General features: G+C 49.0%; 1 protein-coding gene and 2 non-coding genes across 3 annotated transcripts; 1 reads left to right on the top strand and 2 right to left on the bottom strand.

Moving 5' to 3' along the window:
• Positions 1–2,219: 2,219 nt before the first annotated feature.
• Positions 2,220–2,327, bottom strand: LOC123458244. The gene has a single exon (XR_006635541.1). It is a non-coding gene; the product is annotated as a U6 spliceosomal RNA (small nuclear RNA).
• Positions 2,328–7,869: 5,542 nt separating this feature from the next.
• LOC101605408 (glutathione S-transferase P) lies at positions 7,870–11,116 on the top strand. The gene is made up of 7 exons (XM_045159213.1): positions 7,870–7,934; positions 8,161–8,196; positions 8,403–8,509; positions 8,612–8,699; positions 8,900–9,003; positions 10,580–10,687; positions 10,850–11,116. Coding segments are annotated over exons 1-7 (633 nt in total). The 5' UTR covers positions 7,870–7,933; the 3' UTR covers positions 11,039–11,116.
• Positions 11,117–12,307: 1,191 nt separating this feature from the next.
• LOC123458221 lies at positions 12,308–12,414 on the bottom strand. Its single transcript, XR_006635518.1, has one exon. It is a non-coding gene; the product is annotated as a U6 spliceosomal RNA (small nuclear RNA).
• Between the last annotated feature and the right edge of the window lie 4,126 nt (positions 12,415–16,540).

Genomic DNA, 16,540 nt, shown 5'->3' with positions numbered 1-16,540 from the left:
TCTCTCTCTCTCTCTCTCTCTGTTTCCCACAAGTAAATAAAATTAAATTTAAAAAATTTCACTCTGATACCATCTGAGGAAGTTAGACATATGCTTACTATATGACTCAGTCATTTTTCTCCTTGGGGTTTATCCTAGACTGTGAGAACTGATGTTAACATAACCTGTTTGCAGCCACTTATGACAGTGTGGCCCATCCTCCCCTAGAGCTCAGGTGTGCCTCACCCGGTGACCGGCTAAACTGTAGCATATCCAGCCAACTCACTATGATTCAGCAATAAAAAGCAGAGACTTGCTGACACTCCCAAGAACAAGAAGGAGACTTCAGACACCAGATCCTGCATGGTTTCTTCCTATGAGACTTGGAAAGAGATAACGTTATCAGAAGAGAAAGCAGATGAGTGGGGCTGCAGGACTAGAGGTGGGGTGGAGGCCTGAGGGAACTTTCCAGAGCAGTGGCCATGTTCTATACCTTGATTGTAATGATGGCTACTGCCAACCTCAAAGACCACTACACCTAAAAGGGTAAACATTTTTTGTTTGTTTGTTTGTTTGTTTTGGCTTTACATGGTAGGGTCTTGCTCTAGCCCAGGCTGACCTGGAATTCACTGTGGAGTCTCAGAGAGGCCTCGAATTGACAGCAATCCTCCTACCTCTGTCTTCCCAGTGCTGGGATTAAAGGCATATGCCGCCACGCCTGGCTAAAAAGGGTAAATTTTTAAAATTTTTATTTGTTTATTTTGAGAGACAGAATGAGCATGGGTGTATCAGGGCCTCTTACCACTGTCAACGAACCCCAGATGCATGCGCTATTCTATGCGTTTGGCTTTCCATGGGTACTGGAGCAAATACCTTTAATCCCTGGACTGCATAGGAAGAGCCTGTCTTAAAAAAAAAATACATAAAGCCGGGCGTGGTGGCGCACGCCTTTAATCCCAGCACTCGGGAGGCAGAGGTAGGAGGATCGCCGAGAGTTCGAGGCCACCCTGAGACTACATAGTGAATTCCAGGTCAGCCTGAGCCAGAGTGAGACCCTAACTCGAAAAACCAAAAAAAAAAAAAAAAAAAAAAAAAATACATAACACAAGATGGAGAGAAAACACATACAGTGTAAGAAAGTGAACAATTTCATTGATAAAGAAGTCTCTGAGAAGCAAAAATAAATAAATAAAATAAAAGAACAGCGGCCACCTAGGCATGTGCGTTCAAAAAAAAATACATAAAAGTTTTTGTGAAAGAAACTAGACATAGATACTAATTGTATGATAGCATTTGTTGTGAAATATAAAAAAAGGCAAAGCAAATCTATGGTGCTAGAACTCAGAACAGTATGAGGACGGACTGGAAGGGGCCGAGGGACCCTTTTTAATGCGATTGACTTGTTCCGTGGGGTTGGTTTTCTGTTTGTCTATTTGTTTTTCTTTTTTCTTTTTTTGAGGTAGCGTCTCACTGTAGCCCCGGCTGACTGAGATCTCAGTCTGCAGTCCCAGGCTGGCCTCCAACTGACAGTGATCCTCCTACCTCTAGGAGGAATTAATGTGTGTGCCACCTTGCCAGGTTTGTTCTATGTTTTGATTGGTTGGTACGCACACTTACACAAATGTGCCATATTATACACTTAAGAGCAACATGTTTTGTTGGACATACCCTCAATTTGCCTTATTTTAAAAAGGTCTCACTAAGTAGTCCAGGCTTACCTCAAACCCATGCCTCCCTCTTGACTCAGCTTCTTGAATGCTGGGATTGTAATCCTGAGCTTCCATACTAACTTTTTAAAAAAATTATTTTTATTAGATATGGACATATTCTGTTTGTAAACAACACATGTTGATGCCATCCTTTCCCTCCTCCCTCCCCTTTTCCGAAGAGGCCCTCCTCGTTGGGGATGCAGGTCAACCCCATGGGGATTGTGGGTCATGCATTGTGGGGACAGCAGTCAGTTATAGGGGAGAAGCAATGTCTCTGTGCATAATGTCCCAACTTGTAGCTCTAACAATCTTTTCACCCCTTTTGGCAAAATTTCCTGAGCCATGTTGGGTGCATTTTAAGTCTACTTCAGTGATGGGCTCTTAGGAGCCTCTGGATCTCTGGTTTGGTAGGCGTTGGGTGTCCTTAGTGTCTATCTCCTTCACCCTTGTGCTGATATCAGGTTCACCCAGAAAGCAGCACTCTTGCTCATTTCCCCAATTCCTCTGTGGTTCCAGCTGGGGCCAGAGTGAAAAAATATGAAACACCTCATGAATGTGTGTGTCATCCTTGTATAGGGGCCATACTAATCTACTTCTCTGTATGATTCCAATTTTAATATAGTGCTGCCAAAGCAAGCACTTTTAAAAAAATTATTTACTTAATTGAGAGAGAGAGGGAAAGAGGGAGAAAGGGGGGAGAGAGGAAGAGAGAGCGGGAGAGAGAATGGGCATTCTAGGGCTTCTAGCTACTGCAAACGAACTCCAATATATGTGGCACCTTGTGCATCTGGCTTATGTTGGTTCTGGGGAATTGAACCTGGGTACTTAGGCTTCCCAGGCAAGCGCTTTAACCACTAAATCATCCCTCCAGCTGCCACGATCACCTTTTAAAAGGCATAGACAGGGCTGGAGAGATGGCTTAGCGGTTAAGCGCTTGCCTGTGAAGCCTAAGGACCCCGGTTCGAGGCTCGGTTCCCCAGGTCCCACGTTAGCCAGATGCACAAGGGGGCGCACGCGTCTGGAGTTCGTTTGCAGAGGTTGGAAGCCCTGGCCCACCCATTCTCTCTCTCTCCCTCTATCTGTCTTTCTCTCTGTTTCTGTCGCTCTCAAATAAATAAATAAATAAAAAGGCATAGACAGATTAACAATGAAGGATAGGAAGAGATATTACAAGTGGACGTGTAAAGCAAAAAGCCAGGATAGGACTCTTCACATATGAAAAAAAAAAAAAAAAAGCCCATAGTTTGTGTAAAAACCATAATGAATAAACAATCATGTTATAAATAAGAACACATATGCACCTAACCACATAGCTTCAAGTAAAATTGTTAGGATTTCAGGGTCCTATATATTCAACAACAGCAAAAATGCATATGTATCTACGTGACAGAACAAACACACATAAGCATTCCCAAATAGTCACAGAAACAAGCTATGCGGTAGGCCATAAATAAAGTCTCAGTGAAGTCTGTGCAAATGAACTCCAGATGCATGTGCCACTTTGTGCACCTGGTTTTATGTGAACACAGGGGAATGAAACCCTGGACCACTAACCTTTGCAGGTAAGTGCCTTTAACTGCTGAGCCATCTATCCAGCCCCCCAAATTCTCATTATTTGGAAATGATGTGATCTTTTATTTTAGAAAAATTATTTATTTGCAGGCAGAGAGACAGAGACAATGGGTGCACCATGGATTCTAGCCGCTGCAAATTAACTCCAGGTCTGATTTCAGATCCTAGCACCCACACAAAACCTAAGCATGCCGGTGTAGGGGGATGTTATTATGATCCAGGGCAGTAAAAAGAGACTTAACTGTAGTTTCAAACTGGGTGTGGGGGTCCACGTCTGTAATACAACATTCATGAGGCTGAGACAGGAGGATTGCTGTGAGTTCAAGGTCAGTTTGAGCTACACTGTGAATTCCAGACTGGCCTGGACTATAGGGTTGTGGGGGGGGGAGGGGAGGGGGCTGTCTCAAAAAAAAAAAAAAAAAAGAACAAGAAGCAGTTTCAAAAGCATACAGGAGTCCAACGACCACATCCTGAAGAGAAAGGAAACCTTGGGGCTGAGGTGGAGCGCTTGCCTGGACTGCTGGAAGCCCTGGGTTCCATCCTAAGCACCAGGAAAACTGGGCATGGTGGTATGTGCCTAAAACCCTGGCATTTAGGAGGTGGAGGCGGAAGGAATATAAATTCAAGGTCATACTAGGTACAGAGTGAGTTCGTGGCCAACCTGGCTACCTGAGACCCAGTCTCAAAAAAGTGGGGGAGGGGAGTAGATGTAATGGTGCATGCCTTTAATCCCAGCATCTGAAAACAGATTTATGAGGATTGTTTGAATTTGAGGCTAGCCTGGGATTACAGAGTGAATTCCAGGCTAACCTAGGCTACAGTGAGGCCGTACCTGAAAACAAAAATGAAAACAAGGGGCTGGAGAGATGGCTTAGCTGTTAAGACGTTTGCCTGCAAAGCCAAAGGATTCCCAGATGTACAAGGGGGCGCATGCATCTGGAGTTCGTTTGCAGTGGCTGGAGGACCTGGTGTGCCTATTCTCTCTCTCTCTCCCTGTCTCTCCCTCTTTCTCTCTCAAGTAAATAAATAAAATAACAAGCACAAAAGCAGGAACCCTGATGAATTTCATTACACTAAAATTAAGGAGTTTTATTTGATGAAAGACTTCTTGGCCAAAGTTAAGAGTAGTTTACAGACTAGAATAAGGTGTTTATAATGTCTGATGCCAATAGGAGAGTAATAATCTAGAATGAATGAACACCTCCAGTTAATCAACGGAAAACAAGCAGCAACATCCAAGAACACAGCACAAGGCCACGAGCAGGCAAGTTCCAGAAGAGGGACAAAGCCCAGTAGGGCATCCAAAGGGCTGGTCTAGACTCTCACGAAAGGGAGCAGGCGGCCAGAGAGAACAACGGGGTGGGGTTCAGCAGCCCTTCCCATGGGCCACCTGGTTCTGCCTCTGCAAATAAAGCATCCGCATGCCTGGGGCTCAGCGCTTCCCCCCAGACCCGGGCATCAGGGAGGGGAGTGTGGGGAGCACAGGAACGAGTCAATAGATGACTGCATGCTGAGAAGGAAGGGACCTTGCTCAGACCCGGCATGGAACGGGACTGGGAATGTAGGCGCACCTTAATGGTTCCCACCCACTCAAGTGTGGTCTCACATACAGGCAGAATGGCACAGACTGTGCAGGAGGGAGCCAGTGGACAAGTTCCAGTTTCTCCTGGAAATTTCTTATGGTCCACTAGGGCAAGGTGGAGGTGGGGTGAGAATTGTTCCCACACATTCCGGTGCAAACACGGAAGCTGAGTGGGGCTATTCTGCAGTGAGCACAGGGCCAGAAGTGAGGATACGGGGATCTCGGGGAGGGTCGTGGCAGGCGGGGATGGGTGTGGCTAGGGTGAGAACCAGCCATAGCCACCCACAATAATCCAGGCCCTCATCTCACCAGGAAGATCCAACGTAGCTGCAGCTAGAGGAACTGCATTAGACCTGGGTGGCCTGGTGAGATGCCATCCTCACGAAGAGGCAGAAAAAGAGAGAGAAAGCGACTCGGTGAGTCAGAGATGGAGAGAGACAAATACAGAGACAATGACTATGGGAGTGTAACACGTTTTTGGGGGGGTCTCACTCTAGCCCAGGCTGACCTCAAATTCATTATGTAGTCTCAGGGTGGCCTCGAACTCACAATGATCCACCTACCTCTGCCTCCAGAGTGCTGGGATTAAATGCGTGTGCCACCATACCCAGCACCCCCTTTTTTTGAGGCACAGTTTTACTGTGGTTCAGGCTGACCTGGAACTCACTTTGTAGCCCGGGCTGGCCTGGAACTATTGGCAATCCTCTTACCTCAGCCTTCCAATTGTTGAGATTAAAGGCAAGCACCACCATGCCCAGTTTATTTATTTTATTTATTTGTGAGGACAGAGAGAGAGAGAGAGTGTGTGTGTGTGTGTGAGTGGGCATGAGGGCCTCTTGCCACTGCAAGTGAACTACAGATGCTTGCACCACTTTGTGCATCTGGCTTTATGTGGGCACTGAAAATTGAATCCTGGGCTGGCAGGCTTTGCAAGCAAGAGAGCCACAGAGCCATTCCCCCAGCCCCACTCCCAGCGTTGTATAGTTTTGTGTGCACGTTCTCTGGTGCACATGACTCAGTTTTAAAGTTGTGTGAGTAGATAGTATTTGGGGATAGAGGCTTTATTTTTGAAAAGGCTGCCGAAATGACTGTAAGGGCACAAAGTAGCACGAGGGGCAGGCGGCAATGGTTTTGGTTTAAAAAAGAACAAGCAACATTGTTTTTGTTTTTTGTTTTTTCTTTTCTTAGCTTTTTGTAGCTCATTGGATACTTGGCACAGGTCAAATAATCAAATTAAGCTCCTGGGGCTGGAGAGACGGGTCAGTGGGTAAAGTGCTTGTCACACAAGCACAAGGAACTGAGTTCAGGTCCCCAGCACCCACATAAAATACCAAGTGTGGCAGAGCTGGGGAGCTGTAGACAGGAGGATCACAGGGCTCTCTGACTAGCTTGGTGACCTCTGGGTACAGCAAGAAACCTTATCTTGCTGGGTGTGGTGGTGCGCTCCCTTAATCCCAGCACTCGGGAGGCAGAGGTAGGAGGATCACCATGAATTTGAGGCCACCCTGAGACTCCATAGTGAATTCCAGGTCAGCCTGGGCCACAGTGAGACCCTATCTCGAAAAACAAAAAAACTTATCTCAAAAAGAAAGTGCTGGGGCTGTAAAGAAGGCTCAGTGGTTAAGGCACTTGCCTGCAGAGCCTAAGGACCCAGGTTTGATTCCCCAGTACCAGATGCACAAGGTGGCACATGTATGTATAGTTCATTTGCAGTGGCTAGAGGCCCTGGCACACCCCTTCGCCCTCTCTCTTTCTCTCTCAAATAAATAAATAAAATATTTAAAAGAAAAGCAAGTGGGGGCTGGGAAGATGGTTCAGTGGTTAAAAGCACTTGCTTGCAAAACCTGCTGCCCCGTTCAGTCTTCCAGTATCCATATAAAGCCTAACACACAGGGCGCATGGGTCTGGAGTTCATTTGCAGGGGCAGGAGGCCCTGGTGCACCCATACTCTCTCTCAAATATATATATATATTTAAATGAAAGGGATGGAATAAGACACACACTTAAGAAAACACACGCACATAAACAAAAACAATAAAAACACACACGTGCTAAATCCAAAACCAAAACAAAACCCAAAGCCTCTGGACAAGGAAAAGGCTTTTGTGTTAGCCAGGAAGTGCAGGATCTGAGGGAACAGAAATAAACCGACACCTGCCAACTGGAGCGCTGTCCCCAGTCAGGCTCAAGTGGAAAGCATGAGGTACCACACCCCCCTCCAAGCAGAACGTACCCAAAGGCGCCTGTCTCGGCTTGCACCACCTCTGGCCTGGCTGGACCCATCCCTGAGGACCCCACCTCTCTTCTATGTGGTTCATTACTTGCCAGAGATGCACAGCCATCTCTGCGGGGTCCCAGCAGCTTGGGAAAGCCCCCCTCTGCTGGTGGATGGATGCAGGGCTTGACTCCCCGGACCTTGCTCTCGTGGGAGGCTGGTAGGGTACAGCCACGGGTCACTAAGGAAGTGACTGCCCGCACCTGGCTTTTGTTTCTTCTTTTCTTTTATTTGCAAGCAGGGGTGGGGGTCAGGGCAGAGAGAGATAAGGGTGCGCCAGGGCCTCTAAGCCACTAAAAACAAACTCCAGATACATGGGTCACCTTCTGCATCTGGCTTTATGTGGCCCCTGGGGAATCGAACCTGGGGCATTAGGCTTTGCAGGCAAGTGCCTTAACCGCTGAGCCATTTCTCAGTTCCTGTCCTTTTTTCCTGCCCTTTTTCTTTTCCTTCCCTTCTGCTTCTGCGCTCCCCCAGATCGCTATTGTGGGGTGTCAAAATGGAAGAGTGGAGAAGGGCTCAGAGAGTTCTTTCTTCTTCTTGGGGGCCTCCCCAATCACAAGTCCCCTCCACCCACACTTCCAGGATGCTCGCTTGGGTCCAGCAGCTGAGCGCCCGGGGCAGGAGGGACGAGCTGCGGATTCCGAGCCCCGGGGCGCTCGCGAGGCCAGCTCCGGGCCAGCGCGTGATTCAGCATCCGGGGCGGGGCGGGGCGGGGCGGGGCGCCCCTTATAAGGCGGGCGGCCCGTGGGCCCGCGCCGATCCCCGCCGCCGTGCAGATCCCCGCTCGTCCCAGCCGCCGTCCACGCAGCAGCCAGTGAGTCCACGCCGCCCCGGCGCCCCCGGGACACGGCGCTCCCAGCACCCGAGCAGCCTGCACCCAGCACATGCAGCGGCAGGGACGGGGGCAGGCGGGAGGGGACTCCCAGGGAACCCTGGAAGCCCAGAACAGGAAGCGGACCCGGGAGGGGGCAGGCGGGTTCGCCCTGTGCGCAATCTGCCCGCTTCTCCCAAGTTACAACAACGTTTCCTGTCCACTGTAGTGCCGCCGTACACCGTGGTCTACTTTCCAGTTCGAGGTAGGGGCCAGAGACCGCGGGCAGGGGAGGAAAGGGGTAAAGCCCACAACCCCTCATCCGCCCGGAGGAGATTCCCAACCCACCCCTGATCCTTCTGCTTGCAAGGCCGTGCCTCCTTAGCCATGCCCAGTCCAACCCCCCAGGGCTCTCCCCCACCACCATTCCTCAGTTTGCTCTGAGGCTGGGTCTCTGCCCTGTCCCCCAAGGCCGCTGTGAGGCCATGCGCATGCTGCTGGCGGACCAGGGCCAGAGCTGGAAGGAGGAGGTGGTGACTTTGGATACCTGGCTGCAGGGTTCACTCAAGGCCTCCTGTGTGAGTGACACGTGTGGGTGGGGACAGGGGCTGGGGAGCAGTAAATGGGGGAGAGCAGCTAGGCCCAATGCCTCTCTCATAGAGCCTTATCCCTCCCTCCAGTTGTATGGGCAGCTCCCCAAGTTCCAGGATGGAGACCTCACCCTGTACCAGTCCAATGCTATCCTGAGGCACCTGGGTCGTTCTTTTGGTAAGTCCCGAAGCCGGGGAGGCCTGGCGCATGGCAATTGTTCACAGTGGGCTGCTTGTCATGAGCTCCAAGATCACGTGCCCACCCATGACCCTCTCCTTTCCCGCTGTGGCCTGCAGACAGCCACGTGCCTGCAGGTGGATCAATCAGTGGTGTTGGTCAGGTGCCAGTCATGCCACCCGCCCCCCCTTGACCCATAGGGCTGTACGGAAAAGACCAGCGGGAGGCTGCCCTGGTGGACATGGTGAATGATGGTGTGGAAGACCTTCGCTGCAAATACGTCAAGCTCATCTACACCAATTATGTGAGCGTGGGTGTTGGGGTAGACGAAGAAAGGGCCTTGTACCCTGTCAGCAACCTCCCCTCCGCGGCACCCTGACTTCCTGTGTCGGACAGTGGAGCTGGAGCCAGGGACCATAATGAACTAGACAACCTTCAGCCTCAGTGCCTGGGGATGAGCTGGTCAAGTGACTGACAGTGCAAGGACAGAGATGGCTCCTCGGGGCCTCGGGTTGGGGAGGGCTTCCTGGTGCAGCATGGGGACCAGAAGGCAGTTTCTGGAATGGGGGAGGGGCTGGCAGTTATAGGTGGACGAAGCTTGAAATCCAGAGGCTATATGGGGATGGCTTTCACAGAGCAGGTGTGCCCACATGTGCGTGGCTGTGAGGAAGTGCGGGTACAGAGCACAGTATGAGGAGATGGGGCAGCAGGCTGTTCTGAAGTCCTTGAATTTACTGACTTGGATTCTGGTGGGCAGTGGACCCATGAGGAAATCTCAGCAGAGTTAGGTCTGAATGGGAGGTGGAGAGGAAGCCTCAGGGGGGCCAGCTTGGGAACTTTTGCAAGTGGCTGCAGTCCCGGACCTTGGGAGGCTGAGGCAAGGGCACTCCTGCCAGTTTGAGGCTCACCTGAGCTACACAGTGAGTTGTCTAGACCAGCCTGGGCTACGGAGTGAAACCCCCGTCTTAAAGAAACAAAGCAAGGCTGGGAAGATAAAAGTGTTGAAGCCATCACTTCATGGACCTGAGTTTGATCTCAGAACCCACATAATGCCAGGGTTGGAGAGATGGCTTAGTGGGTAAGAGCACTTGCTGTACAAGCACGAGGAGAGTCTGAGTGGGCCTCACCCAAAATGCCAGGCATGGTGGCATGTGCTTGGAATCCCAGTGCTGGGGAGGCAGAAACAGGTGAATCCCTGACTACATAGTGAATTCCAAGTCAGTCTGAGCTAGAACAAGACCCTACCTCAAAAAAATAATAATAAATAAATAAGCAATAAAAGAAAGTTAGGACTGGAAAGATGACTTAGCACTTTATGGTGTTTGCCTACAAAGCCTAAGGACCCAGGTTCAATTCCCCAATACTCCTGTAAGCCAGAAACACAAGGTGATATATGTGTCTGGAGTTCATTTGAGTGGCTAGAGGCCCTTGCATACCCATTCTCTCTTATCTGACTCTTTTTCAAAACAAATAAAAAAAAAAATTTTAAGCTTAAAGATCTTCCTGGGCATGGTGGCACATGCCTTTAATCCCAGCACTAAGGAGGCAGAGGTAGGAGGATCACTGTGAGTTCGAGGCCACTCTGAGTCAGCCTGGGCTAGAATGAGAGCCTACCTTGAAAAACAAACAACAACAAGCTTAAAGATCTTAGCAGGAGTGGAATGAGAAAGAATTAACAGCAGAAGTGGGCAAGACTTGGCAATATCCTGGATGTGGGGAGCCAGTCAGGTTCCTGCCTCGTAGCAGCCCAGGAGTTGTCTTGGGAGAGTGGGGTGTGTCCAGGGCGAGGAATGACTGGAAGGGGGTGGGGAGTATCTCCATGGCCCCAGTGCTAGGAGGGCAGGAGGATGGTAATACTGCCTGGGATGCCCTTCTGCCAGGAGGCGGGCAAGAACGACTATGTGAAGGAACTGCCTGGGCAGCTGAAACCTTTTGAAACGCTCCTGTCCCAGAACCAGGGTGGCAAGGCCTTCATCGTGGGTGACCAGGTAAGGTTCTGGCTCTGTCCTGTCCCTTGCCTGCTGCCTTCTTATAGCTAGAAACATGCAGGAGACCTTTGTGTCGTCTAGTGGGGCGGACCTGCCAGGTGGGCTGCCCACGCTGCTCCCAGTCTATTCTGACCTGCTGAGATCCATGCCCCTGCTCCACAGATCTCTTTCGCTGACTACAACTTGCTGGACTTGCTGTTGATTCACCAGGTCCTGGCACCCAACTGCCTGGATGCCTTCCCCTTGCTTTCAGCCTATGTGGCACGCCTCAGTGCCCGGCCCAAGATCAAGGCCTTCCTGGCCTCCCCTGACCATGTGAACCGGCCCATCAATGGCAATGGCAAACAGTGAGGGCTGTGGGGCCCCTCAGAGGAGGCAGTTGTGGCTTGCCTCTCTTTCTCCAGGATCAATAAAATTTCCAAGACAGAACTGTGCTGTGAGTGTTGTGTTGCCTGGGGGGGGGGGGGGGGGCTCTGGGACCCTCACCTGTCAGGTTGGAGTAGGGGGAGAGCAGGGGTCACCTACAGTAGAGCATCTCCAAGGTGCCTTTTAAAAAAATATATATATATATATTTTTTTTAATTTGGGAAAGAATGGGTGCACCAGGGCCTCTGGCCCTGTAAACGAACTCCAGATGCATGTGCCCGCTTGTGCATCCGGCTTACATGGGTTCTGGGGAATCAAACCGAGGTCCTTTGGCTCTACAAGCAAGAGCCCAAACCGCAGAGCCATCTCTCCAGTCCCTCCAAGGTGCCTTTAACCTGGTTAATATTTACTGAACTTGAAAAACAGGAAGAATCCAGTGTCTAATGAGGCCGAAATGCTCATTTCGTCTCAATGTTCCTGTCAGTCCCAGAAGCACCCACCAGAGTGCCTGGCTCCAGGCCCAGTGTGAATTGAAAGGACTCCCAGCCCACAGGGTGGGAGGGGTTCTGCATCCGGGGATTCTGGGCAGGCAGCCAAGGACCTCTGACTAGGCTGGGCTGGTGGAGGGTCACTTACTGTTCTGCTAGCTTCCTGGTGATATGTAAATTTTGTTGCATCCTAGGGACATGGAGTTCTCAGAACCAATGAGATACTGTAGGGAAGGCGAAATGTGAACTCCACCTGTATCAGTTACTTTCTCAGGGCTGGGACAAAATTCCTGGCCAGAAGCGGCTTGTGGGAGGAAAGGGTTTGATTCAGCTTACAATTATTGGGAAATGTATCCATGATGGAGAAAGCATGACATGGGCAGACAGCTGGCTTCACATTTTCGCATCAGCAGAGAGGAAATGCAATAGCAGCCATCAGGGCCAGGCTCTAAAACTGCAGGGTCCACCTCCAGCAACGCACTTCTTACAGTAAGGCTCCACCTCCAGAAGTTTCCACAAACTTCTCAAAGAACACCACCAGCTAGGGACCAAGCATTCATAAAGGAGTCTGGGTGACAGTCCACAACCAAACCATTACACCAGCCTTCCCCCCACCCCACCCGATGTAGGGTCTCGCTTTAGCCCAGGCTGACCTGGAATTCACTATGTAGTCTCAAGGTGGCCTTGAATTCATCATGGTGATTCTCCTGCATCTGCCTCCCAACTGCTGGGACATGCACCACCACACCTGGCTATTGTTTGTTTGTTTTAAAGGGAACGCTTCATGAATTTGCATGTCATCCTTGCGCAGGGGCCATGCTAATCCTCCCTGTACCATTCCAATTTTACTATATGTGCTGCCAAAGTGAGCACTGTTTTTTAAAATATTTTATTTTTATTTATTTATTTGAGAGAGGCAGATAAAGAGAAATAACGGGCACACCAGGACCACTGCAAACGAATTCCAGACACTTGCACCACCTTGTGCATCTGGCTTTACATGGGTACTGGGGAATTAAACCTAGGTCCTTTGGCTTTGCAGGCAAATCCTTTAGCCACTAAGCCATCTTTCCAGCCCTAGGTTGGATTTTTTTGTTGTTGTTGTTTTTAATTTTATTTTTGGCTAGGCCAGAGTTTTTTGTTGTTTGATTTTTTTTTTTTTTTTTTTTTTTTTAGGGAAGAGTCTTACTCTAGTCCAGACAGACATGGAACTCACTATGTAGTCCAGGATGACCTTGAACTGAGAATTTTATTTTTATTTATTTTTAAATTTTATGTACTGGTTTGCACGTGTGTTTGTGTGTGTATACTCGCCAGGGTCTCTTGCCCCTGCAAATAAACACTTGCCACACTTTTTGTGTACTGCCTGCCTAGTGGGGGGCTTGGGAACTGAACCCTGGGCCAGTAGGCTTTGCAAACAAGGGCCATTAACCACTCAGTCATCTTCCTAGCCCCCAAACTAATCCTGACTCCAGTGTTACTTGAATATGCAGTGGATCTGGAGTCAGATATGCTACCATTGCACTGCAAGGTCGCAGATCAGAGCCAAGCCTGGTGGTTTAGCTGCTAATTCCAACTTGGGAGGCTGAGGCAGGAAAGTTGCTATGAGTTCAAGCTAGCCTGGACTATAGTGAGATCATTTCAAACAAAAAATAAGACGAGTTGGAGAGATGGCTTAGTGGTTAAGGCATTTGCTTGCAAAGCCTAAGGACCCAGGTTCAATTCCCCAGTACCTACATAAGCCAGATGCACAAGGTAGCACATGAGTCTGGAATTTGTTTACAGTGGCTAGAGGCCCTGGCGCACCCATTCTCAATATCTGCCTTTTCCTTTCTATTTTCTTCCATCCATCCCTCTCTCAAATAAATTAAAAAAAAAGAAAAAAAAGAAAAAAAGAGCTGGGCGTGGTGGCACACGCCTTTAATCCCATCACTCGGGAGGCAGAGGTAGGAGGATTGCTGTGAGTTTGAGGCCACCCTGAGACTCCATAGTGAATTCCAGGTCAGCCTGGGCTAGAGTGAGACCCTACCTCAAAAAAAAAAAAAAAAAAAAAACAGAAAAAAGAAAAAATGAGCTGAAGAGATGGCTCAGCAGTTAAAGGTGCTTGCTTGCAAAGCCTGAAGGCCCAGGTTTGATTTGCAAGTATTCATGTAAAGCCAGATGCACAAAGTGGTACATGTGTCTGGAGTTCATGTTCAGTGGCAAGAGGCCCTGGCATGCTCATTCATTCTCTCGCTCTTTCTTAAATATTTAAAAAGATCAACAGAGGAAAAGCATTCAAATTTATTTAATGCAAGATTTCTGTGGCACAAGAGCTTTCATAAGGAAATGACGACCCAAAGGGACAGTAAGTGTTAAACTTATATATGAGATAGCAGAAAATTGTGAAAATGTGTCAGGCTCAGTGGCTTGGGCTGGGGTATTTAATTGGGTAGAAAAGTGAGGCAGGCTGGAGAGATGGCTTAGCAGTTAAGCGCTTGCCTGTGAAGCCAAAGGACCCCGGTTTGAGGCTTGGTTCCCCAGGTCCCACGTTAGCCAGATGCACAAGGGGGCGCACGCGTCTGGAGTTCATTTGCAGAGGCTGGAAGCCCTGGCGCGCCCATTCTCTCTCTCTCCCTCTATCTGTCTTTCTCTCTGTGTCTGTTGCTCTCAAATAAATAAATAAATAAATAATTACAAAAAAAAAAAACACAGGTGACCACAATTCACCAACTATAAAAAAAAAAAAAAGAAAAAGAAAAGTGAGGCAGATGAGGGCTACTTTCAGTATGTCCATTCTTGTGTATTCCTTTGGTTTTGGTATTCTCTCATTGATAAGAATGACCTGTTTCTTTTTTTCTAAAAGTATGTATTTATTTGTGAGAGAGAAAGAAGGGGAGAGAGAAAAAGAGAGAATGGGCATACCAGGGCCTCTAGCCACTACAAATGAACTCCAGATGCATGTGCCACCTTGTGCATCTGGCTTATGTGGGTTCTGGGGAATCGAACCCTGGTTCTTAGGCTTCACAGGCAAGCGCTTTAACCACTAAGCCATCTCTCCAGCTCTAAGAATGACATTTTCCTCTTGGTCTGTTTTCTGTTGCTGTAATGGAACACCTAAGGCTAGATAATTGTAGCAGTCTGGCTATTCCCTGCTCTAAATGCTCTGAGTTGCTGCCATATTCTAAATTGTGTGACTTCCCGGCAATGCCTTGCTGTGGGTGACTCCATTTTACAAAACTGCATTAGACTCCATTTTGAGTGCATATACAGAGGCAGGTGACCAAGCATCTCATTTGTGGGAGAAGACAACACTACCTGTCCAGAGTCAATTGTATAACTCTGACTAACACATAAGTGATCTCTACACGTGAAAAGGTATCGCCCTATAGCTCATCAAGTAGATTGGGAACACATGGGTACATGGATGTATTAAAACTGTGCCAGGGGCTGGAGGGATGGCTTAGCTAGTAAGGTGTTTGCCTGCAAAGCCTAAGGACCCTATTTGATTCCCCAGTACCCAAGTAAAGGCAGATGCACAAGGTAGTACTTGCATCTGGAATTCATTTGCAGCAGCTGAAGGCCCTGGCATGCCCATTCTCTCCATCTCTCTCTCTCTGCTTGCAAATAATTAAAAATATTTTTTAAAACTATATCTGGCCGGGCGTGGTGGTGCACGCCTTTAATCCCAGCATTCGGGAGGCAGAGGTAGGAGGATTGCCGTGAGTTCGAGGCCACCCTGAGACTCCATAGTGAATTCCAGGTCAGCCTGGGCTAGAGTGAGACCCTACCTCGAAAAACCAAAACAAACAAACAAACAAACAAAAAACTATATCTGGGCTGGGTTTATTGGTTAATGTGCTTGCCTGCAAAGCCTAAGGACCCAACCTCAGTTCCCCAGTACCTAGGTAAAGCCAGAAGCACAAGGTGGCTCATTGCTTATGGAGTTTGTTTGCAATGGCAAGAGGCCCTGGTGCATGCGTGCGTGCATGCATACATACATACATACATACATACATACATACATACATACATATATATATATCTGCCTCTGTATCTCTCAAATAAAAAATTAAAATATCTTGGGCTGGAGAGATGGTTTAGCGGTTAAGCGCTTGCCTGTGAAGCCTAAGGACCCTGGTTCGAGGCTCGGTTCCCCAGGACCCACGTTAGCCAGATGCACAAGGGGGCGCAAGCATCTGGAGTTCGTTTGCAGTGGCTGGAAGCCCTGGCGCGCCCGTTCTCAATCTCTCTCTCTCTGTGTCTCTTTCTCTCTGTCTCTGTCAGTCTCAAATAAATAAATAAATTAAAATATCTTAAAATAACTATATCAGAGGCTTATAATCCCAGCACTGGGGAGGCTAAATGAGGTAGGAGGAATGCCATGAGTTTGAATAAATAAATAATAAAATAAAATGCAGACCCAGCTGGAGAGATGAACCAGCTGTTATGTGTACTGCCTGTGCAAGCGTGAAGGCCTGAGGGGGGGCCTGAGACTGCTCAAGTTCAAATCTCCAGATCCCAAGTGAAAACAGCTGGCCATGGCCACACACATCAGTGACCCCGGTCATGCAGGGGAGCAGAGACTCAAGAATCCACCGAGCCCCACCAGCTCTGGGATCAGTAAAAAGGGCTCCGGCTCAAAGTTAGACCAGGTGGGAAAGTGAAGGAGCAGGACACCCGACGTTCCACTACAGCCCCCGCAGGCCAGCCACCCTCGCCACATCGTGTGCGTGGTCCCCACTGCTTGATGTGGCCCACTCACACTGCTGTCTGTCCAGCCATCCGTCGGCCTGTCCTGTCCTTCATCCTGACAGGCCTAGGCCTGTGTGGGCTAGGCTCTGCTTACTTAAGAGCAGTTTTCCAACTGGGCTTGTTCAAACCACCTGCATTGACTGTGTCCCTATTTCAGCAAGGCCCCTTTGAACCCTGCAACTCTTTCACCCCTTTGTAGCCGTTTTGTAGCAGATAAGTGTGATGTGTGTTACAGTTACCTTCTCATCCTGGGACCAACTAAAAG

The sequence above is a fragment of the Jaculus jaculus genome, chromosome 1 (assembly GCF_020740685.1).
Source record: "Jaculus jaculus isolate mJacJac1 chromosome 1, mJacJac1.mat.Y.cur, whole genome shotgun sequence".
In the NCBI taxonomy this organism is placed as follows: domain Eukaryota; kingdom Metazoa; phylum Chordata; class Mammalia; order Rodentia; family Dipodidae; genus Jaculus; species Jaculus jaculus.
The sequence above is the reverse complement of the archived record's forward strand: the minus strand, read 5'-3'. Positions and strand labels throughout refer to the sequence as shown.